Raw genomic sequence first — 24,312 nt, forward strand, 5'->3', positions numbered from 1 at the left:
CATCTCGTAAATTCCTATCTGCTATTAACTTTTCTGCCCTGATTGCTGTATCAATGGCGTCAGTTAGCGTGCTGGGATTCGTGTTTAACACTCTCATTTCTGTTTGGCCCCTGAGGCCTCTAATGTACGAATTTAAAGCATTGTCCCTAATGTTTGCTATCAATACCTTGGCCTCAACAGCTGTGTGAGTATCCTCTATTACTTCGATAGCTAAGGATACTAGTTCTTCTACACGGGTTCCGTAATCTAGCGCGTTTTCGCGTCGCCCCTGCCATGCATTGGCTATAGAGGTTTGCAGCTCGGGTAATCGAATTTTCGGCTGGTAGGCGCGTTTCAGGCCCTCAAACATTTCTTTTAATCCGGAACTGAAGTTCTTGGGCAGGTATTTGACTGCGTCGCCCTTGACTTTAGATCGCACTATCGCTACAAAGAGTGATAAGTCTGAAGGGCTTATCAGTCGTTTCGCGTTCTCAACGCTGTCTATAAAGTTCCTGATCGTTATATCTCTGCCATCGAAGTTTGGAATGATGTCTACGGCAGTTTTGACTGGTAGATACGTTATGCCCGCGCCGGGTGGGGTCGCCATCTTAGTTGGGCTTACGGTAACTTGTGCGAGTAAATAGTGAAATGAGTGACTTACAATGTTGCGAATGCTAGAATACTAATATAGGTGAGTTCCATGGAGCGGCTATTGTTGTCAAAGGAGTTCGTCCTGGGATGAGTAGATCTGTAGATTCCTCTATTCGTGTTGTACGCAGGGGAGTGGTTTTTATTTCCTCGGGGTTCAACGCCGGTATTCGGTTGCTGTTCTTTGTTCTGCAGGTTAGTCTCTTGGCGTTGTAGCAAGAGGATGAGATTTTAGATGATTCGTCTCTTGGCGTTGTAGCAAGAGGATGAGATTTTAGATGATTCGTCTCTTGGCGCTGTAGCAAGAGGATGAGATTTTAGATGATTCGTCTCTTGGCGTTGTAGCAAGAGGATGAGATTTTAGATGATTCGTCTCTTGGCGTTGTAGCAAGAGGATGAAATTTTAGATGATTCGTCTCTTGGCGTTGTAGCAAGAGGATGAAATTTTAGATGATTCGTCTCTTGGCGTTGTAGCAAGAGGATGAAATTTTAGATGATTCGTCTCTTGGCGTTGTAGCAAGAGGATGAAATTTTAGATGATTCGTCTCTTGGCGTTGTAGCAAGAGGATGAGATTTTGATGATTCGTCTCTTGGCGTTGTAGCAAGAGGATGAGATTTTAGATGTTTATCGTAATCACTGTCACTGATCCACTTATTTGAACATTTCGCTTATTCACACACTTTCAAAACGGGAGCCACCGCTGCCACCAAATGTTACGTCCCAACAGTAGAGACGTCGAAAAGGTTCCTCCCGTTCGCGGTGCTTGTGGCACTTGAAGAGTGTGGTGAATGTTAGGAAAAATGAAATGGATGATTTTTAACGACTTAAAATACTTTTATTGGATAATTGGTAGAATGAGCTTGAATGGGTTCGGAAAAGAACGATTGAATTGACGTCCGATCTTGCCGGTCTGGAAGAGGAGTCGAGAGTCTCCGCATCAGGGTGAGACTCTTGGAGGATGGACGTCCCGGGGTAGGGGCAAGTGCACCTTACGCTGCAGTTTTACGTGGGAACAAAGTAGTAATAGGAGTCGGAGGGACTAGCGGTCAGGTTGCGAGGGAGATAGGAAAGCGTTGTAGAGTACAGGGTCTGGACGTAACACTGCCGTAACTTCGGAAAAGAAGGATTTATGTACGAGGTGCTCCGATAATCGAATATCGAATTGCACGTTCGCAATTGGCTGTTTCAAAATTACTCGGACATGCTCGGACGGATTCGGCTTCATTTCGGTATTTTTCGGTCTCGGTACAAATTTTTCAAACGTAACCATTTTTCGAATTGTTGCATAGTATGTAATTCATCGAGATATTTATTCTTTCAAGATAATGCCAGTGGTGGGTTTTCTGACCAGAAACTCGTATAAAAATGAAATAAAAGACTTGCAGATTGACTATTTTTCGAGCGATTCTTTGAAATTTCAGGGCGTAATAAACACCAAAGACTATAGTCTTTGCACATTTTCCGGAGAGAAAAACACCAAAGACTATACTATGGTGTACTATAGTGTTCTCTAGTCTTTATTATTTTTTCGCTCAAAGTTTGTCGAAATCGCCCGAAAAATAGAGAAACGCTGGTACCTACACGTCGTAATTGACTCCTTGTGATTAAGTAGTAAATCGGAAAAATGAAAATCCTGGAAAAATAAAAATGTTATTGTGGCCATGTGATGTTTTATTGGTCATGAGTAAATTACAAATTTGCCTAACTTGGCTTCTTCAGAAATCCTAAGCAAATCTCATTACCCTTTTCCATAAAAATAAGTTGTCAATGATGTCAATGATTTTGCACAAATGTCCTAATATCAGGTTGAAATTATTCTAACAAAAAAACTGTACAAATATAAATAATCGTAATCAAATAAATAAAAACCTTAGCGTTACATTTATGAACTTGTTTCTTTTTTTTTTCTTCAATAGCTGTGTATAACTTAAACCTAATTTTGACTGTTACGTGTTCAAATAAGATAGTAGAATACTAGCAGAGATTCACAACAGCCCTTCATGCAACCTCTTTCGAATAATGTTCGTCAGACCAAAAAAACGTGACAATCATTCATCACCGTCAGGCATAGCAATCTTCTTGAACGATCTTTTCTTTGGTGTTACAAATCAACAGTAACAATCTTGAGTCACATAATTGAAAATTTCAAGTTCACCTCAGGTATCTGATGGACTGACAGTAGGTAATTCACCACAATGCACAGTAGCCATCCATCAAACCTATATTGAACATTGACCATTCTCGTAATGTAAAAAGATTTTCACACATCGTTGTCGTTAGATATAGCAGCGTTTTCTTGTTCAGGGGGAAATCTCCTATCGACAACTTATTCGTTGACAATGTCACTCGACGATCTGCCATTTGTAGATGACTTTCGCGGTTTCACCATGAAGTTTACGAAACCGTCAACGTCCTCCAATTCATTTGAATAAAATTTGGCAGCTATGGTCGCGCGCCCTTCCAGTTTTGGAACCATTGAAAACGAACAAATCGCTTCTCCGCCGACCTCAACCGTGTCCGATAACTTCAACTTCATATTCCCTTCCAGTCCGGGTCCTTCGATAAGGAATCTTCCCTTCTTCAGCGGGATCGGTAAGGGGTTTTTGAACGAGGCTGTCGCATGCAACTCCTCGCCAAGTATCGACTCTCCCTTCACCTGGGTAATACAGACATGAAAATGTTGGAAAGTTCTAATAGCGTTGATACATCCTAAGTTAAACCGTAAATATGCGATTTCAATCACGTGTCTCAATACATAATTTGTAATCTGATTTACCGATCGAGCAACCGAATCGACATTCTTTACGCAAGTATATAATATAAAAGATTTAGTGACCTGGATTATGATGTCAGGTTTTCTGACGCGGAAATCGTCCTGCGCGAAGTATTCAAAATTGCTGTCCTTGACTGTGGCGAGACAGGCGATGTTGAACGCACATTGATCGAGCAAACGTGGACCGTATTCTTCCCAACTAACGTCAAGGCGAACTTGTTCAGTCGTACCAGGTTCCACGGTACGTGTGATTTCTGCACGTTTTACCGCGTCTCCAACACGTCCAGTATACAGAACCGCCTCCACCCGGATTATCACCGACACGTGATACTCCTTCGTCCTACTGTTGTTCTTCATCAGTAGAACGACACTGATGGTAAAGAAACGACGTAAAAATTCGGAAACTCAATTAAAAGGGCTTAAAAGAATGAACTGTGGCCTGCATCGTTTATTAACATAAGTTACCTGAAGGGTTCTCCAATGATGATGTCATCTCTGAGCTCGAAGTCAAATTTGATATCGTTGAAATCTTCGTTCAAATAATAACGACTGAACAACGATGCGCTCTGCTGTAACGCCTTGAGCATAACCGCTCTCTCTTCGTCAGATTCTGAACAAACAAATAATGTGAAATAAGTCCAGATTAAGTTGAAGAATTGATTGTAAATCATTTGAACTTACTTTCAGGATACTTGTACATGTGCGTAATGTCCTCTCGTTCCCATCGTCCAACGGCCTTCGTACTGATGGACCGTCCGATGCTGCGAATAAATTAGAGATATATTCAGTGATAATGAGGAGACTTGACGAATAACAAAAATCACTTTGGAAACTTCTACTTCACACATAGTATATCTAAATCCTGACTTACCCGTACGCATCTTTTCGCATAAGTTTCAAAGGTTGAACTGGTCCATTGTATCGCCAGAACACCTTATCCGCATTGACCTCTGCAAAGAGGAATCCGTTGTCATAGGGACGCATCACTTCACCTTTCTTCACAGCCGCAACTGACGCCGGACCACATCGATAGGCGTCTTCGCTAAGTTCCTGGGGGGTCGCATCGATGGCTTGCCAACCACCACAGTCGGGCATTAGGTCGGGTCTCGTCATCCAGACTTCGTTCCATACGTGGTAGTTCCTGTTACCAAGTGGACATTTTTTATAAACCGAGACAGTAAATGATCACGTGTGATCCGGGTGGTGCGTCCTAAGATGATTCATGAACAAAAGCGCGATGTAATGACGAGGTGGTATTTTTACAAGTATATACCAGATCGAGTCGCTGTTCATTTCCTCCATGACCTTGCCCTCAGCATCGATGAAGTAGTCGACCGTCAGACTGCCCTGGGTGTCGTGAGCACTCGAGTAATTTGTGACAGGACGACATGGGATCCCAAGAGCGCGACAAACGGTAGTCAATACGCCGGCAAAGACCCAACATTGACCATATTTTACCGGTTTCTTGGTCCGCCAATATTCTTGAAGGATCTGTTGAGAGCCCATCCACTTTGTCGGTGGTGTTCCGCCGCCGAAATCTGCAGACCAGTTGCCCATCACCGCTCCATTGTCGTCAGGCGAGTTCACCTGGAAATTGAATAATCGGATAATTCACAATTCTTGCTCGTTCAAATCGCACTCTTTAACGAACTACAAAGCGTTCTGCTTTTCTTTTGATATTTTAATTTTTTTTTATCGCTCACCGCCCCGGAAAGTCTGCGCGATATTGTCACCGGGTCTTGCCGAGCGGATATTCGGACCTTCGCGGTATCCGTAATGAGGTAGACCGCGCAGTCTAGAATGTCCTTTTCGAATTGCGAATATTTCCAGATTACGGGACGCTGACGATTGTAACTTCCCCGCCACATCAGACCAGCGTCAGCCAAGACGTATTCTTGTCGAGCGTCCTCGTCACCCAGGAAAACTGTGTCGTCTGTACATCAGAAAACAAGAAGATAAGAAGGACCAGTTACCCTATTTATTTGCACGAATTTTACAACAAATTACGCGGAAATGGTGGATCAGTGGGGACACTCACATTCGCACCATGGATTGAATATCACGTAAATCGGACTCTTCAATGTGAAGCTAACGGCGCCGTTGTTTTTCCATTTAGTGTCAATGTCCATTTTCCATTTACCGACCTTCGAATCGGCCGGTGAAACAATCTGAAATTAGATCAGTGTCAAAAAAGACTGAAAATTTTCGTTATTTCTACACAACTCGCCGTTGAAAATTCGACGAACGAAACACTTACTTTCATGCGGATGGAGTTACCCATGGCGGAAACAATGTTCGCACGCCACGAACCTTCACCCTCAATTCCTGCGGGAAGAACCGACGTCGCGGCCAAAGTACCGTGTCCATGAAGCGGTTTCTCTACCCCGTCGAGAGCGAAAACTAACGATATTCCATCCGTCTCGGGGTTGTAAGCACGTGAAAGGATCAGCGTTATATAAAAAGGATCTCCTCTCCGTACAACCAGTTTGGCATTTTCGTCCTTATGGTTCGATAAATCGAACCTTGAAGTTCTGTGGGCCTCAGAGTTTTCCGCTATACATTGGTCAACTGTAATGACGCTCAAAACCGAGATGTCCCTGTCCTCCCCTAGGAAAAGAAAATCGAAAAAAAAACTCCAAAATTATTCATCTAGCTGGATGAGAGAATGAGAATTTACATCAGAATTGCCGTTCACTGATGTTCATTTTAGTTCATCACCAAAATAGAGCAGAATTCTTTTTACGAAGAATGCTCCCTGCCTATTTGAAACAAGTATGATCGATGTGTCTGGGAAATTTGACGCCATTCTTTTGCCATGAGAGAACTAGTTGAGAAAAAAGAATTTTCGAAAGGGTATAATTCAGCGATTCGATAGAAGAGAATTGCAGTACATCCGGAATTGCGACGATGGCATTGATCATTGTTACTTTAGCAGCGATTTAATGTCGGAGGTTGATAATATCAGCATCAATTGTTGTGCCGTGACTCATGCAAGGGAAATTAATACCAGGTGTGGAACTGATCTAGACCGAGATGAGAGAGGCCTAATAAATTTGCATGAAATTATCTCACCGGTTACAAGAGCATCGCGGTTCAGTTTCAAAGCCGTCACCGACGCGTGCGACAAAATCGTTGATTTCGTTCGTTAACTTTTGGAAGGAAGAACGTTCGGCGCAAAATTATTTGTATTAAAAAAACTCCCCTAGGGGTGCACTCACAGTAAAATCTGAAAGGAAAAGGTCGTCGGCGTCGGTCGTTGAAGACGCGATAACGGTCGTAAAATCTGTAAAACATTATTGAGGAGATGTGCGGGGACCTGATCGGAAAGGGATGTCAAGAACCGAATAATTGTCACAACGTCAAACGTCACCGCACAGCCTGACAGAACCGGGAACACTGACTGTTGTTCTCCAGAGGACACCCCGGATTCGAGAAAATCGAGCCCACGCAGGTGCAGCTCGCAAATATGTCTTATGAAACTTGTTGAACGCGGTTCACTTTGCTCGTTACTCGCGTACACGCGTTCAGAGTATCAAACGTTATACCTAGAGGGTAGCTCAAGGTTTATATAATATGGTGGGACGGTGTTGGAGAGACGCGACCATAAATGGGAGAGCCTAGGCCACCTGCAGGAGCTATCCTTATTGCAATCATCGATCCTAGTAATAGTTACGAGTTACCGTCACCCACTGATGCATTTTCATTAATGAATCGCAACGCGTCATGACAAATTAACAGACTTATTTACGAGGCGAGTTAACCAGATGGGCGGCATTGTTCTTTTATCAATCGGTATACCCATGTTCGAAGTTCGCTCGCGATAAGCTACGCACAATAATTATTGTGCCATCCTTTTCTTTTGATCGACGCAAAGTTCGAAGACAAATAGTTGAAAGAGCTATCGTTTCGTTATCGACGATTTAGACTTCCCGAACTGATGTTGGAAGTTGGATTTTGAAGACTGCAGATAAATTTGAGATCGATAATTTTATAATAGGTTCGCACGGCAAGCTCCTGATATAATACGTTTCTTTCTATTTTTAAATGCACTTCTTCAAAGTGTCGAACGAAAAACAGGATGAGCCGTTATACGTCGAATTACGTTGTGTATTTTCGAGTCAAGTTGTTTAGTTTGAAACATCTCCGAACTGCAGATGCTGATGTTTATGTTGGAAATTGAATATTTCGAAGTGATCTAGATGTTCCGATATAGACTCGATTAGACCGAACAAAGATAGCCCGCAGTTTTATGATCTACTAAACGATCCACGTGCCGAGTTGAAACTCGAATTTTCTGGTTGTTTTTTTTTTTTTTTCTCTTCTCACCAATTCTGAAACGGGCACATCGACTCAACCGTATTTGTGGTCTTCGAAAAACTTCATCAGCCAATTGTAAATTTCCAATGTACTTACAATCCATGCGATACCGAGATAGAAATAAATGTCATCGGGTTCAATTCGACGTATTGAAGCTTTCCGTACGCGTGATCTGTTGCAAACTCCTGAACACCAAACATGGAAATTATACCATAGTCGCATTAGAAAAGGTAGTGGTCAGTCCGTGGGAATCGAACGCGTACCAAGTTGGTCAGAATCAACGTTCGCACTTTATCCATCCGATCTCAGGTAGCGTGAGCCGATGATTAAATTGGTCTGAAACGAGCTGAGGAGAATAATTAAGTCCTTACGCTGCTGACCGCGACAAAGAAGGAAAACTCGACGAATGCCCATAAATATGGAGAAAGAGGCGATTGTCGGAAACCCCCTTATCAGATCCTGAAAATTCCTTAGCTGGAACTCTGCTCGTATCGTAACGTCCCTGAGTTGTCGAACACTACAGTAATCCGTGCGAGGCCAATTGCGCTAAATTTACCGATGCTAATAGCGTCGATGTTGTGTTTCTCTAAGGCCAGATTTAACCGAGCAACTGATAGCTTATGCGCCATACTTACAGCTGACCGTTCTACAAAGCTTTTTTATTTCGCAGACGCATCGAGTCCTCGAAGACTCGCGATCTCTTCCGCAATCGGATATACAACTGGTCGCGATGTTCGTATACCGCTGATATCATTGGGCTGGCACGTAGTTTGCGTAACCAGCCGACTTCCATTCATTCGTACAATCATTGAATTCTCGGCTACCGATCGTAAATATTTTACCTGGAGATCAACACTGCCTACGTAAATCCCATTTGCAGATTGCATCGCGGCAGCCCACGGTGATCCTCTTGAGCGTTGAATACTAATCTTTCGTTAAGCCTATTCTTTAAAGTTTCAACGAGAAGGAGAGAGATGTGGAATCAACTACGATTCCTTGCCTCGAATCATCTAAACGAAAATGATTTTTTCTTTGTCGAATTTAAACGTGGTGAATAAACTTAACGAAATACCTTAGGTTTCATTAACTGGATTGTTTTAGTATGGATAGAGATTGACTCATCAGTCAGAACTGATTAGAGGCCATTGATACTCTCATAACCATGCATGAGTTTATTTTTGATCGCCCTGTGAAATCTAAAAATAACGAATCAAATTTTTCGCTTTTCAAGTATATATACCCATCTCAACACATAACATGAGCTTTTCAACCACGGACCTTCATTTGTTTGGATTTGAAATATTCACGTTGCGCAACGAAAATAAATCTGTTCTCTTTTCACGAGCCTCGTGAAGCGAAACTGTACCGTACCTGTTCCGAAAAATTCTTTGACTCGATAGCTTGGACTTGACATTTTGTAAAAATATTTCAACGCTTCTGATGTGATAAAGAAGAAAACCGATTTTTTACGAAGATCGTAAAACTGGTCGAAGTGAGCGTAAAGCACGTGCGAGTTGAGCTAGCTTACGAAACAGGTCCCGTATGACAGTTCAGTGTGCGGTCTGTTTTCAAAGTTCTTCGAGTTTCAGAGTCATCGATGAAATAAACGGCCGATCTCATCGAACTTGCGAATCAAGTTTTTTCATGTAAAAACAATCGAACGGTATAATTGTACGACGACATTGCACGAAAATTTTATGACTTTTCACATAAATTTGAATCACCGTATCATAAAGAGAATGTGTGAAAAATCGTAACGACAGAGCAAAGCGAATAGAAATAGATGATTCCTTGCAAAATTCAAATCTGCATCGGTGTATTTTGCGCATGTGAAAAATCGTTCGGGTGTTCGGTAGTCATCTAAAGTTACCTGGTTTCTTTGAAACTCTTGCGAAACTCTCGATGCGAAGAAATAAGCCAAACGATTTAAACTATGCTCTGGAGTGGATTGAACGATGACGAAAACCATATTGCAGTATGGACATGACTTGCCGATGAAATTACAATGCCGATCGTACCGCAAAATAGTCTGGCATTAAAATATTGGACAATATCGTTCATGTTTGAAATCAGTAGAGGAATAATCTGGGTGTCAATTTCCGCGATAAAAATTAAATGAAAATTAAAATCTCGTACCTGGAGTATAGGCCGACGTTGGAGGCGGTTTCGGTAAACATTCCGCACTGGTGCAAATCGGTTGCAGAGGAGATCCTTCCTCCTGTTTCGGCCTGAATACAGCGCGAAATTTCGAACACACCGAGCAACAGTTACCCATATCAGCTGGGCTGTGGTAAGATGAAAATTTGTTAGCACAAGAAACTTAAAACGATCAAAATCCAAGTTCACTTTTTTCTTGATATTATCAACACTCTACAGCTTATTGCTGGTATTTTCGATGTTTAAAACTTTGCTAATGGAACGATCGGGAGCTAACGTCTTGTCTTCTACCATCACTTGTGCAAGAGCGTACACGTTCACCTTCGAACCTGATTGAAGCAAGACTAACGACACGTGGGTCCAGAAGCCCGCTTAAACCTTGCCGACTGAACGTCGCTGATGACGTGAAACTATAAAAACTGTATTGGTAGATGCCTCCTGATGACCACCGATACTGATTCCCGACTAAAGTCTCGGTGACAGTTGCGATTACGAATTACGAAGCCGTACCCTCATCATGGGAAACTTAGCGAGTTATCGTGAGAAAAAAAAAAAAAAAAAAAAAAAAAAAAAAGAAGAAAAATTTCCTCACCACCAGCGTTACGGTGTGGCCCTGCTTCGACCTAGCACCGCTAAAGTGTAACATAGGCCTAACCAGAATTCTTGCGCTCATTGTTAATAGGAACGCTGTGATTGACCCGGTTTCTAAATTAGGTGAACCGTTTACCGTCGAGTGTCTGGGAAATTGCGGTTTCCGGATTTTTAGTGATGACTGTTCGATGTCGTTGCATTCAGAAATCATATGCGGCGAACGGCTTCGCGGGTACGTACGGAAGTGAGGTCATCTTCCTAAGCATGTTTCACGCTCTCGTTGACAAACGGCCATAATACCTACATATATAATGGTTAATAAGCGCGTTTTTATGCTCTCGCCGAAACGCGTGTGGTTACGCGGTAAGCGCGTGAAACACTAAGCAAAAATTAAACGGTGACGTGATATCTGAGATGGTTGAGGATCGACTTTTTCGTTCCAATTCGTTTGTCAAACGCCGATATTCGTGTAACTTCTCTTGGATGGGGTACCGCTGGAGAAGGACGGATGTGTCGAATCACTTTCACCAAAATGAGCATTCCTGACCGCAACCTTCGAGGTGACCGACTCTCGATCTCAGTTATGGTTCAACAGCACGTTTGGCACTCGTGCTAACGATGTAAACACATAACTCAAGCATTCATGTTCGTTCGGCAAACACTTTGACGAAATATTCATTCGTTTGATTCACCCAAATTGGTGCAGAAATCAATTAACGGTGTCCTGAAATTTTCCGCACCGGATATCACCTCTGTAAATATCGAGTGATATTTACATGGAACGGTGGAATGTTTTTTTTTTTTGTTTTGATTAAATTCACTACTCACCCCTGCAGGATTTGAAGTGACAAATTTCGGACGTCGCAGGTTGATGAAGTTTAAATTGAGATATAAACGTATCATCGAGTTATTTCGAGCTGCTACAGCGGCTCGTTGCACCGGGTAATTAGTCATTATAACACTCGAATCATTTTTACGAGTTGCAGCTGTGGAAGAGAGAAGCATAACCGAGACGTGACGTCATACATATTTTCAGTAAGCCCAAGGATTATTTTCGGTGCAGTAACAAACGCCTTCAGACATTTCGGCCGATCTTCCAAACGATCCTAACGGATGAGAAAATACTGGCAATTCGTTTGTTTGCTCGAACAATACATCTTTTGTACCTATATCTCGTGCATCGCGTGTATTCATGCGAGATTGAACGTAGGAGATAGACCGAGTGCTGGTCAAGAGAAATATCGCGCCGATGACGTGACACCTGTTAGCGATGTTTACATCGATGCAGTTATCGTCAGTTTTTTTCACGCAATGTGTTATTCAACGCAAAGCGAAAAGACTCGACGTTACGTCAACCGAATTGCGTACGACTATTGAAACATCAAATTCCTCATATTCCCCAATACATTATATTAACGTGAATACATAGAGACACACAACGATCCGTTCTACGTAGCCGGATTAAAAAACTCAATCCCAATTATATCCGCGTGTACCGTATTAACTTGCGCTGTTTGTTTTTTTTTTTTTCTCCTCGGCGGACGGAGAGTTGGCGTTAGAGTTTTATTCAGTAACCGTGGCAGTAATCGAGCCAGCAACATCGCTGATTTGGTCCGAGTAAAAAGACCCGACGATCTTCCGATTGCCGGCTCGCTTCGGCTCGAACCATTCCGACACGGTGATTTCTTCCCCGGGAGCAACGTTTCTGAAAATTCGTTACAATAAAATCATTACGTAGAGAGACACGAAGTTCAATCCGTGAGGCGGATTTATCGTTTACCTGAAAGGAAGAACCTTGGGACGCTGAAGTCCCGGACTTTCCACCCTGAACTTGCAGTCGGTGAGTTCAACCTTGAGAGGATTTTTAAAGATGAAAATCATCTCGCACGCTTTTCCAACGACGGTATCACCGCGCAGCTGAAATCACAAAATATTTCACGCTCAACGTGTAGTGTAAACGTTGTCCGAGTAACCGCATTCCTCGCATGGCCGTGAATGAGACTCGAGTAAAACAGCTCCGCTTTGTCAGTATACCCGCAACGCCTCGAGAATTGAATGATAATATCGAACCGACGCGGTCGTCGCGTGCGTGAGACGTATAAAACGATCATAATTCATATCACGGAACATCTTCACGCACTGTACGCGGGTATTACGTTGGAATAGCGGTTAATCGGATAAATTATGAATGTCAAATGCCAGTTGGTGCCCAGGGTGCAGCGAGTCAAGAGACCGATGTTAGACGTAATTACGTCTGTATAGAGTTGAACGCAATTTTTAAATCGTTGCTGCATACGAAGTATCTCTGTCGTGAAAACGACCATTGACAAATGAATGAGTCATCGGGAATAGTTGATCGGCTCCCGAACGACCTGAGTTATCGGTTATCATCATACGGAATTCGCAAAGGTGGTCAATTGAAAATCTAACGACAACATTTTGTTATATAATGTCGTTACCTTGACCGTAAGATTCGGTTTTGTAAGATGAAAGTCATCCTCCCCACTCCATGTCTGCTTGGTCTCGATAACGTTGGCGATGGCGTATATTTTGAAAAATCCTTGATCCACCAGGTAATGAAGATATTCGTCAACGGTCAAATGCAGCGAAATCGTCTGCTCTGTGCGTAAATAGAAAAACGATTGTTCATCGATTATTCGACAAAATAAGCGCAAGTTGTGCGCGATGATAATTCGTTTCGCTTAACATAATTTGATGTTTTGACTTGACAATAGCTAAGAGAGAAATTGTCATATCTGTACTTGTTGATACATAAAGCTGAAGAGTTTGTTTGTTTGTTTGTCTGAACGCTCTAATCTCAGGAACTACTGGTTCGAATTGGAAAATTATTTTCGTGTTAGATAGTCCATTTATCGAGGAAGGCTATAGGCTATATGAAATCATGCTATGACCAATAGGAGTGGAGCATCAATAAATAATATTGCAAAAACGGGAAAATGTATTACAAACTGAGCCGCGGAAACGCGTGGCTGGATCAGCTGGTGATAGATATGTTCAATATCTGTGGTCATATTCGAATCTAATTCTATAACTCGATTTTGATTATCATTGACCTCGTTGCACGTCACTTTCGTGACTAATTAGGAGCAAATCACTTGATTCTTTCATAGTTTTTTTTCCACAATAACTACAACTGTTTATTCTACGGCTCATCGGCTATTATTTCATCAACGAATTTTTGAGTGATTCGTAAGTGGATTTATTTTGGATTTCGTGAGTGAAATTTCCACGTTGAAATGTATTCTTACTACCCATCTTTCAAATCTGAATATTTTTGATAAATTAACACACAAAATCGAACTTACTCGCTCCTGGCTGGAGGGAAAACGTTTTCTGCGCTTTTTTCAGACGATGAGCCGTTGTTCCCGTGTAGTGAACGGTACATGCCGAAAGAATCAACGTAATCGTACGATTTTCCTTTGATTTGTTCTGCAAAAATATCATCAATTATCATGCTGTCAGATTTTTACGGTTCGAATCTCATCGGGACACTATTTTACTTCGTATTGAAAGTTGTCCGGAGAATAAACAGCGGACTAAACTATAGATACTTCTGTTCCGAAGGTAACGCCAAAAATAATAAGCAATGTTTTGAAATTATTGAACTTCTTACATGAATCTTGACGGCAACTTTAAAATCATCTCCGTAAGGGATGGTGTCGATTTCGATAAGGTCAAAGTCAACGTCGCGTACTTGAGCTTCAGGAAAATCGTATAATTTCTGGGCGCGAGAGACGCCTTTTACGGCGTTAAAAACTGCCAGACGTTCAGAAGACGATCCTGCGGAGAGATAAATTTCGTTACATAATGATGCAATGGCGTAAAAATTAAGGTAAATCGAATTGCAGTTTGTTTGTCTGGGATGCGAATATACCTTCCAGGTTTTTATATTCGTGAGTAATATCGACGAGATCCGTATCGCCCTCGTCATCGTCCTTGATGTGGCTCTTGGTCAAAATTTTACGTCCCACGCTGCAAGGACCAAGAAAAAAAAAATCGTTGCAATTAGTGATAACACTTAATCGGAGTCAGCGAAATCTGCGTCGGAGCGTCCTTTGATACACAGGCAAAGGGAGCGACTATTTGTTCGAAAGATGCTCGTCCTTCACGCCAGAATTAGACGCAAGATTTGCTCGAATGAACGCGTACGACCCACATCCGTTTGTCCTGACGTCACCTGTACGAACTCCATATACTAGCAAATATTAAAAACCGATAAATCCGCTCTGTACAAGGTACGAAAATATGTCCATGCTACGAAACCGGTAGAAACAAGTTATAATACAATCGTGCAGGTGCCGATGTTACTATTAATTGTGCAGCGTAATAAGGTATTATTGGTGAACAAAGGAATCTCCGATCAACTTACTGATTCTGATTGATAGAAATCCGTGAAAAGCCCCAGTCACTCTCATCGTCTTCTTTAAAATGACAGATGTCCGCGTTGACCTCCGCAAATACAAACGGAGTGTCGTACCGGAAACCGACCTCACCGCGTCTCACCGCCTCCGCGGATGCGGGACCGCAACAATATATGCCTGAAATGGTTCCGACACAGTGTTACAGACTGCCTGAAAACGTTGCGAAGTGCCTCGGATGTAGTGAAAACAAATAAAGCTGCATTAGGCAACGAATGTGTTCACAAATTTGACTTGGTAAAGGTACGTAGTTATTTGATACACGTGTAACGATTGCCAGGGTCTTCCAAGAACTACGACTAAAAAATTCTTATTCTCGTGAGAAAGTAATATATCTTACTGTCGCTCTGTTCTTGCGGAGTTGCGTCGATCACTTGCCATCCTCCGTAGCCCAACGGAAGGTCCGGTCTCATCATCCACACGTCATTCCAGACGTGGAAGTTCCAACACGAGTCGCTACAGTCCCCGTCCGGACCTAGAGGAATTTCTTCACCGAACTTGTCGAAGAACTTGTCAACCGTCAGGGTGGAATTTGTATCGTGCGCCGAGACGTAGTTTGTAACCGATCGTGCTGGAATCCCCAGAGCGCGACACACTGCAAAAATTATTCATAAATGCAGGGCTGCTCCGGATGTACATATAGGTCACGTTAACCAATGCAATCAGGTGCCTCAACTCATAGTTTTCAGATTCTTAGGCCTTCGAGGCTACTGATCAGTACCTTATTTTTGGTCTGTCAAACTTACTGGTGACTGTAACGGCCGAAAACACCCAACATTGTCCATATTTGACCGGTTCACCTCCTTCGCTCAAATATTGCTCGAAAATCGCAACAGTACCCGTCCAAGCGTTTGGTGCTGTACCGTCACTGTAATCATTGTCCCATCGGCCGACTAACAAACCGTCGTCGTCCTCCGAATTCACCTGTAATTGTACGAAGCAGTGTTCTCAATCTGGTTGGATCCGCAAATTCGATCCCGAGTTGGCTAAGTGTGTAAACTTTTTCGTTCGCTTCTATTTTGGTCGATAGAAGGTGCTACAGGTATCCAACCGACAGTCAAGAAATCTCGAATAGAATCACGTCATAAAGGATTAAAGAACGAATTCAAGCAAACGAGTCCATAAAAGGACAATGGTATTTAACAAACGTCATTCGATTGTAAGAATCTTGACTTGGCATACACCGTTTAACTGATTTGCCAAATGAGGGATGCGCCGTAACGAAACGACGTTTCGATCATTTTCAACATTTTTTTTTTTTTACTTGTCCTTACGCTCGATCCATAATCGGAAAACTCAATTTGTCGAAAAAGTTTGAAACAAATAAACCGGAAGAGTATCTTCGTCCTGTCGGTGACCTAAGCCAAGATATTAGGACATTCCGGGGACGGTGTTCATGCGGATTCGGAAAGTAATCTGGACAAATTAAAAGCTAGAGTCCAGCCAATGACTTTTCCATTTGTAAGAGGAAATCGCGATTGAAGTATTCGTAAGAAGAAAGTGGATTTGTAATGTCTGCAGTTGCCACAATTCTGCGGCTTTGAATGAATACATATTTTTATGATTCACCCATGTTCATTGCGCAGGCTTCCTTGTACGAAGTACAAGAAAATTAGCAATTTCACAATTCCGTGGTAAAAGACACTGCTCGCTGAATATGTAGAATGTCGAGCTTTTGCCAGCAGAAAACAAACTACGATGCAAATAACTGGTTCTATTAGTTTAAAGTAATTGAACTGAGGAATCTATATTTGCCGTTTAATCACGGACAAAAATTATGACGCATTCCCGAGGCAATGCAGAATTCTCGGTGACGGAGTACAAACTCGCCTCAACTCATCGTACTTTCAACTTATAGTACGGAAACACTCATACTTTCCACAACTTCCTCTAGACCAACGACGACATAACAATTAAAACTGCTCGTAGCTAGATGATTGTTTTCCTGATAATACTAAAAAAAAGATATACTCACAACGGCTGATATAGCGCGGACAATTTTCACTGGATTTCCGCGATCGTGATATGGAACGTTTGATTTTTCAAGAAGGTAAATGGAGGCCGGAAGTGAGACCTCTTCGAACTGTCCGAAGACCCATCTGCGCCCTTTAGGGGAACGGAAAGTGCCGCACCAAACTTTCCCGCTGTCATTCAAGACGTACTCTTCACGCATTTTTTCGTCTTCCATGTAGACGTTGTCCTCTGCAACGTTATTCGATTATATTTCGGAAATGTCAAACTTACGCAAACCTGCAATGCCCAGTATGGCGCTGCAGCCAATCATTTTATTGATTCCTTCTCTTTATAATAAGACTGAAGCCTGGTGGGGTAAGATACCTTAATTTCCATAATTTTTTACCAATTTACGATCGATTTAGTTAATGTAGTTCTGCCCTCGGTTGTGTGCCCTATTAGTCAGAGTTAATAGAGTCATAGCTACGTATTAGAGTCAATAATTATGGCACATTTATTTATTCTATATCGTCAGGTACCTATAGTGTCCAGCTATAGATATAGAAACAAAAAAAAGTCCCGTCGCGATATCTTACCTTTACACCAAGGATTAAATAAGACATAAAATTCTTCTTGAACTTCAAATTCGTTCTTATGATCCCCTCTGCCTTTTCGATTCGTAGAAATTCGCAATTTCCATATTCCAACAGGAGCTGTCGCCGGGATTTGGACCTATTGTGAGTGGAACGTGAACGTTTTGTGAAACGGTTCATTATTTATAACGATGAAAGGTTTTTCTTACGTATTTTGTTTAGCGGAATTTTATAGAATGAAATTAAATCGCTTATGGATAATTTTTTACCTCTAAAGTGGGCATAGATTCCTCCTGCTTGTGGAATCGTACTTGCCAACTTTCATTGTCCGCAAATTCATCCGTCGGTGTCTCAGCCGTCAATTTCAATACCGCTTTAGTCTTCTTCGGCACCGATGGTCTTGGCCCTATTGAAAAAAATTCAATATCAACGTCATTATTGACGAATCATTCGATGAAATCATCGTGACATGCCATAAAAATATCCCGCGCGATGAAAGTAGATAAATGGCGGGATCTAAAGGAACTATGAAAGATTCAACTGGTCTGTATTTCGGTACGGCTAAACCATTGGCATTCCTATTTTAGATTCTTAGTTTCATCTGCGACTAACGGAAAAAGAAGATCTCGAGATCAGCCATAATCCATAAGGCTGTCAGAATAGACGAAATAATTGAAGTACGAGAAATTTTGGGTAAATAAATTCGAAATTCGAAATGAATTTCGTGTGCATATACTGATATCTGACAAGATGAATTCCTAGAGTCTTTCGCTAGTTTTATTCTAACAGATAGCGCATAGAGCGAGCTGCGGAGGGCTTAATCTCTAGCACCTATTTATATCACTCGACAATTTTGTACTTAATTCACCATCCTGTATATGTATAACGACGTCAATGGGACGAAGCGGGTTTAGTTTTATGAGATATTACGTAGTTGCTCGCGTAACTGACACTTCGAACAGGTTGTCGTCGAACGTTGTTTTCCCAGTGATTTGAAACCCACTGAAATGTTTGGGAAATCCGCACCAGTTGCCATCGGTCACATTGATAATTAGATCATGAAGCGCTATTAATAGCGGCTATAATTTTTAATTACCTACGGATTCATACTCGCAGTCTGGTAGTGAAAAACATATTTCGTTCTAGTAATTATCTTGATGGCAATTGTTTTGTTTGATTTTCTATATTTAGTACAACAATCATGTCAACTAGCAGTCAAGACTGGCTCGACGCACTGTACATGCAAAACGTGTTACGAAATTATGAAAATGACGATTCCATAGAAGTTTCTGAAATAATCGTGAAGCCCGCAACGGCCAAGGGGGACAACTATGGGAGTGAAATCTATCGGGTGGCTGTACAATTTTCACGTATAAAAAATGGCACGAAAATTGACGAGGAAAAATCCTTCATCGCCAAAGTCGCATTGCGCCTTCATGCTGAAATGGTAACCGACGATAGACGAGCGATAATTATTTTCAGAATTTTTGTTCATTTATTTGATTTTTTTTTTTCCATTGTTGAGCTTGTGGCACCTTTCTATGTTACTTATCCACCAGATGATGGAAGTATTTGTTGCCGAGTTATCGCTGCTGCACAAAATTCTGCCAAAAATGAACAAAATCGTCGAGGAATTCTACCCTAACGGGACTCCGATGAGCCCACGGTGTTTGCATGTTCAGTACGAAACCCCGTGTCACGCGATATTGGAAGATCTGGCGACCCTTGGCTTCCGGATGGCTGATCGTCGATCGGGATTGGATCTCGACCACGCTTTATTGACGATGAGAAATCTGGGTAAATTTCATGCAAGTTCGATCGCGCTCATGGAAAAGGTATACGAATTATAATCTCTGTCGTCTATCTAATGTTTGTGTGATTGGTATTTTTGTGACGTTTATTTCTATTTGTTGTTCATTTTTCATTTATTCATTATTCACGAAACTTAAGGAACCGGGTGTACTGGCGAATTATCGAAAGGGTACTTTCCACAAGGATCAACCGGTTGTATCTATGATGTTATCCTCGAGTTTGAAATCCCTCGCCACTGAGGTGGCCAAATGGCCTGAATTATCACCACGGTAATTGTTTAACAAAAATTTCAAGTGGTTTGTGAGTTAATAATTAGCTCTATTCATTCTGCACAGAATCGCTGAAAAAATTCAAAATATCTCCGAAGTAATATTTCAAAGAGCATGTGAGGCTTGCGAATATACCGAAGGTGACTTCATCATCTTAAACCACGGAGATTTCTGGGTGAACAACATGATGTTCCATTACGATGAACGTGAAAAACCGGACGATCAAATTTTGGTAAGTGCTGAAAATGATTACATAACGAACAACATTCGGTATTTCATACAAATATTTAGCGTAAACCCGACGATGCGAATTAATTTTTCTATTTTAATGACGTTAAAAGATTATTTCATCTATTTTATAAATCATTTATAGCTGGATTTTCAAGTGTCTCATCTTGGCTCACCTGCGGAAGACATTATCCACTTTTTTAATACGAGTATAACTGAGGATGTTAGAATTCATCATCTCGATTTGCTGATACGAGAATACCATTTCTCACTTGTTAGTACAATGAATCGATTCAATTGCAAAACGGCACCGGCAAGCCTTGAAAATCTCAATAGCGCCCTGAAAAAACGAGAAATTTGTGGAGTAGCGGTCAGCATGGCAATCTATCCAATCATGATAATGGAAAAAGGGGTGGAAGTTGATCTTTCCGATGTTCTACAGACCAAGTTCGACAATCCAGCTCACCGTGGTGAATTATTCAGAAAAGTTATGGCCAGACTTTTGCCGATATACGATAGCAATGGTCTCTTGGATTAATGGAATTAATTATAGATAACTTGATTTTAATGATTGTAATTATCTGATGAAATGAAAAAATAATGTGTATAGATGTCGAATATAATATCCTGCAGTACGCCGTACTTCATCATCTTCATGATAAATCATGAGCATGACGACTTCCAGATTTTACTAACAATAAGAGAAATTTTTCAGATCGGTATAATTTTGCATTAGGTATTTTTTCAAAAGCAGAACACTGTGCTATCCTACGATTCTTAGCCCCAGTTTTCTAAATAAAATCCGAATTAAATAATCAACTTACCGAATTCCCAGAACAGACGCATCACATCCTTGTTCAAATCGTATGGTCTGTCCAATTGTAGAGCAATGTAAAAAGGTTGTCCTCGTCGCAGTACGGGAGTAGGGAACTCCCCGGTCACCAGATGATAATCGGAGGTGTTATGAACTTTTGAATTTTCTTGGGTGAACAATTCAGCGCTTTGGATCAGCACTGGCGCCAGATCGGTCGATGCTTCTTTTCTGTTACCTTCATTTTAATTAATGATCAAAAGTTTCATCAGATTTGTTCCTAATCAACATAATGTGACGAGATTTGCAGGTAAGAACGAATCATAGGGCTCAAATAGATTGATGGAGCCTGCTTTTTCGGGATTCCATAATTTAATCTGCCCCTGTCTTCGATTAATTATTAGACCTTAAACTTTTCGAACCTTTTACACACATAAGCAGGAGAAGTATATTTGTAGCATACGACCTTGATCGTAGTATCATTCCATTATCTCGTCTATATTGAAATAGACGTTAAAATTATTCATCTGTGGAAAAATGGCGTGAAAATTCATTCCGGCTATGAGTCGAAATACTAAAGTTATCGGCATCGAAATCTATTTCAGTTAAAGCAACTGATTCAAAAATACTCATATCATCTTCGTAAATATATGTATTAGAAGAGATGCCGTAATTTAGATGTAGTTTAATTGAACTATAAGTAATTACTATCCTATCGAATCAATATACTGTGTAATTTTTTTGACCTGAGCTTGACGACATGACGGTACACTGAACTCTTAGGACCATTAAAAAAAAATTGTCTTACTATAAATCAGGTTGACCTTTTCAAAATGCAATTCTACGGGCATAAGCGTCTCAAACTTTATGACTCACATTACTCGAATAATAATAACTAGAATCTCGATCCAGCAAAATTATTGACCATCTCAATTGTTGATTACATAATGAAAAAATGAAAGAACACGGTGATGGTGGTGCAATTTTTAGTTGATTTTTTTTTTTTTTTTACAGAATTACAATTTTTTTTAATTATCACGACGTGTAACACGTAAAAAATTCAAATACTGTAAATATCATTTCTGATAACTCAAGACTCGTAGAATGCGAATCCAGTAGAAGTCGTAATTCGTGAGCCCAACGAGAAAATAAAATATATCTTTGAAAACATTCGGTATTGAAATGTACTGTATAAAAATATAAACCCAGACAGCAATAAACCGTAGTATAGATATATTGCAGGTACCAAAAATATATTCAAGTCTAACAAGATAATGTATTCGCTTTATGATTGCATCTATTTTTACAGTAGTTGTGTGCGGGAAGGTGTTATCACGTATTATGTGATCGACCTCTGCGAGTTGTTTCAAAATTAACATCAACCGATATGTGAGCATCAGACCAATGCACGATTCAGTAATAAGCATAATAACATGCGCTTGTAAATCTGGCGAAAAAAAGAAATATACGTACATACGTACATGCAGTACACATACACATGTTTCCATGATGAAGCTCGCAATAAAACATAAAACAGTTACATGAAATATTTGCTGGGTCAAAATCATTAGAATTATAGAACAGCGGATAATCGTTCCGAAATATTCACATCTTTCCTGCTTTGGGAGCGACGACATTTCATTCACATTAAAGCGTTATAACTTATTGTTAGTAAAATAAATACAACTTACTTTTCTTAAGTTTTTCATCAACAATATCAGAGTCCTTTCGTTTTTTGCTATCGGCGCCTAATTTCGCTAGCAATTTACGTTGGAATCGCTTGTCCTTTACTTCGGATCCTTTGGTAGTGCGTCGGGGTCCCGGAGCAACGTTTGGTTTGCTGGTCGGCGCAGACATTTTTCTGATATTGCCGATAAAAATCGTTTCAATTGCTACTCAACTTGTATGAATAAAAATAAGTTCGATTTTTGCCTTCAGAGAAATGTTTTGTCAAAAAATCAAAAACTTTAACGCCATGAACAGAATAAATTTTGAAATATTTTTTCCCATGAACAAGGCAAAGTAGCTCTGTTCAGTGAACAAATTTAAATATCTGTTTAACTATGTTTAATGCAACAATATGATAATTTTGTTGATCGAACAAAATTTATTTCTCCGAATAAAATCTGCAATTATCAATTCTCCGTTCACTATTTTGGAACCAACCGCTATAATTATTTAAACCACAAAATCGAATAATTAAACTGCCACATCGATCGCAAAGATTTATCATATTCTGAGATTAGCTGCAATATTGCATGGTCATATGAATTTCAGGTATATTAAAAAAAAAAAAAAGTGCAAATATTTGGCCACGGAAAACAGTGACCGAAGTATCAAACGATTATAATAAACAACTGATTGAAACATCCCATAAACAATAGCCCAGGATTTTTCCAGCTATTCTTATTAGTCATGTATCACCATGACTAATAGTTCGAATCTGAATCAAAGCTTTGTTCAATTCGGAGGAATTAGCATTTTTGTCATCACTCTAAATGAATTACAAACTGTTTTTTATCGGTCATCGAATTCTCGCTTATCTAAATGGATTCGATGTATGTATAAGTATGATTAAATTAGAAATGATACTGCGATGAGCCTACCTTCGCTGTATATACCGCCGGTCAATATGCAAATCAGATGAAACCAGCTATCCAGCTAATTCTTGCAAGCGATGTTACGTTACTGAACGATTTTGCTAGACTGAAACCTTCCGCGATGAACATCCACCAATTATAATCCCACAAGTTCACGGATACCATTAAGAATGAGAGGATTTGGATTGCGTAAGAAATTCAAAACAAAATACAAATAAACCCCAGTATGCTGATCAGACGGAATCGTTTGCACAGCCATATGGCGTTCCATCAGGAGCCGAAATCCCTATAATTTGACTATTCGTACGACATGCCGGATCTATTTTATTTGGTTTATTAATTTTTTTTATGTGATTAGGCGTAGCCTATCATACATTATACATTATAGTGCCGCGTGATTTGCAGCCGGCGATCTTCCTAATTGAGCGAGTGCAGGCCTTATTTTCTCCATTCTGGAGGTCTTCTCATGAATTCAAATGATAGCAAGTTACGCAATTCGAACATATACGGTCTGGACTGCTATAGATTATCTCATCAGAAAAACTTTTAAATAAATCTTTGTAAACGCTTCTGGAATCCAAATATTTTAATCAAAAATCTTTTAGCGCATCCAGGTAATGAAAACAAGACACGAGTCTATCAGCAGCCGATATTACAAAAATAGTTGCAGTCATCAATTGTTTATTCTTTGCAATAAAGATGTATAAAAACCACATTATAACTTCAGCTTATGGATGCCCAATAATTTACATTATCGCTAGCCATACAAATACCATCGAATTAAACATCTTATTATGCGAAACGATCACGACTCCTCACTAACGGTGTAAATATATACAACAAACTTGAATTCTCATCGTATAGCTTGGAACAAATTTATGACACATTTGCCTGAACTTTAAAATAATATAATTACTGTCAAATTCCCGAGACTATATGCATGTTTTCCACGTAATTATATGAATTTGATATTCAAATTTGGTTTTACCTTACCGTATTAATGTAGTATTGCTATATTAAGTTGACTCTGCTATAAAATTGAAATCAAAACGAGATTCTCAAAAAAATATACTAGTCTCTCTTCTGTCTCCGTGATTGAAACGTAGAGAAGTAAATCCCTCGTCCTCTGTACGAAATCGCT

At 40.5% G+C, this 24,312-nt stretch overlaps 3 protein-coding genes across 9 annotated transcripts; 1 reads left to right on the forward strand and 2 right to left on the reverse strand.

Annotated features, from left to right (window-relative positions):
- Positions 1-20,402, forward strand: LOC105692808. Of its 5 annotated transcripts, none has more exons than XM_048659263.1 (6): positions 1-184; positions 18,643-18,898; positions 19,011-19,286; positions 19,402-19,532; positions 19,599-19,764; positions 19,906-20,402. In XM_048659263.1, exons 1-6 carry the CDS (start codon positions 54-56, stop codon positions 20,296-20,298), a joined length of 1,353 nt encoding a protein of 450 aa, XP_048515220.1. In that variant the 5' UTR covers positions 1-53; the 3' UTR covers positions 20,299-20,402. The 5 variants fall into 5 exon arrangements, with proteins under 5 accessions (XP_048515220.1, XP_012267685.2, XP_012267687.2 ...); XM_012412262.4 differs by lacking the exon at positions 1-184 and adding an exon at positions 12,147-12,306; XM_012412264.4 differs by lacking the exon at positions 1-184 and adding an exon at positions 15,128-15,148.
- LOC105692803 (annulin) lies at positions 2,282-10,003 on the reverse strand. 3 transcript variants are annotated; one of them, XM_012412256.4, is made up of 10 exons: positions 9,855-10,003; positions 5,659-6,008; positions 5,440-5,569; positions 5,105-5,334; positions 4,675-4,988; positions 4,273-4,542; positions 4,083-4,162; positions 3,867-4,011; positions 3,465-3,771; positions 2,282-3,284 (listed from the first exon to the last, which is right to left on the reverse strand). In XM_012412256.4, exons 1-10 carry the CDS (start codon positions 9,991-9,993, stop codon positions 2,955-2,957), a joined length of 2,295 nt encoding a protein of 764 aa, XP_012267679.2. In that variant the 5' UTR covers positions 9,994-10,003; the 3' UTR covers positions 2,282-2,954. The 3 variants fall into 3 exon arrangements, with proteins under 3 accessions (XP_012267679.2, XP_048515099.1, XP_012267680.2); XM_048659142.1 differs by lacking the exon at positions 9,855-10,003 and adding an exon at positions 7,200-8,311; XM_012412257.4 differs by lacking the exon at positions 9,855-10,003 and adding an exon at positions 6,620-7,170.
- LOC105692802 (hemocyte protein-glutamine gamma-glutamyltransferase-like) lies at positions 11,853-23,322 on the reverse strand. Its single transcript, XM_012412255.3, has 15 exons — positions 23,178-23,322; positions 22,263-22,432; positions 20,585-20,809; positions 17,721-17,857; positions 17,455-17,590; positions 16,881-17,107; positions 15,652-15,829; positions 15,246-15,500; positions 14,857-15,025; positions 14,362-14,459; positions 14,101-14,267; positions 13,793-13,916; positions 12,926-13,086; positions 12,247-12,383; positions 11,853-12,171 (listed from the first exon to the last, which is right to left on the reverse strand). Exons 2-15 carry the CDS (start codon positions 22,426-22,428, stop codon positions 12,030-12,032), a joined length of 2,322 nt encoding a protein of 773 aa, XP_012267678.2. The 5' UTR covers positions 22,429-22,432; positions 23,178-23,322; the 3' UTR covers positions 11,853-12,029.
- Positions 23,323-24,312: the final 990 nt, after the last annotated feature.

The sequence above is a fragment of the Athalia rosae genome, chromosome 1, assembly GCF_917208135.1.
Source record: "Athalia rosae chromosome 1, iyAthRosa1.1, whole genome shotgun sequence".
Taxonomy (NCBI): domain Eukaryota; kingdom Metazoa; phylum Arthropoda; class Insecta; order Hymenoptera; family Athaliidae; genus Athalia; species Athalia rosae.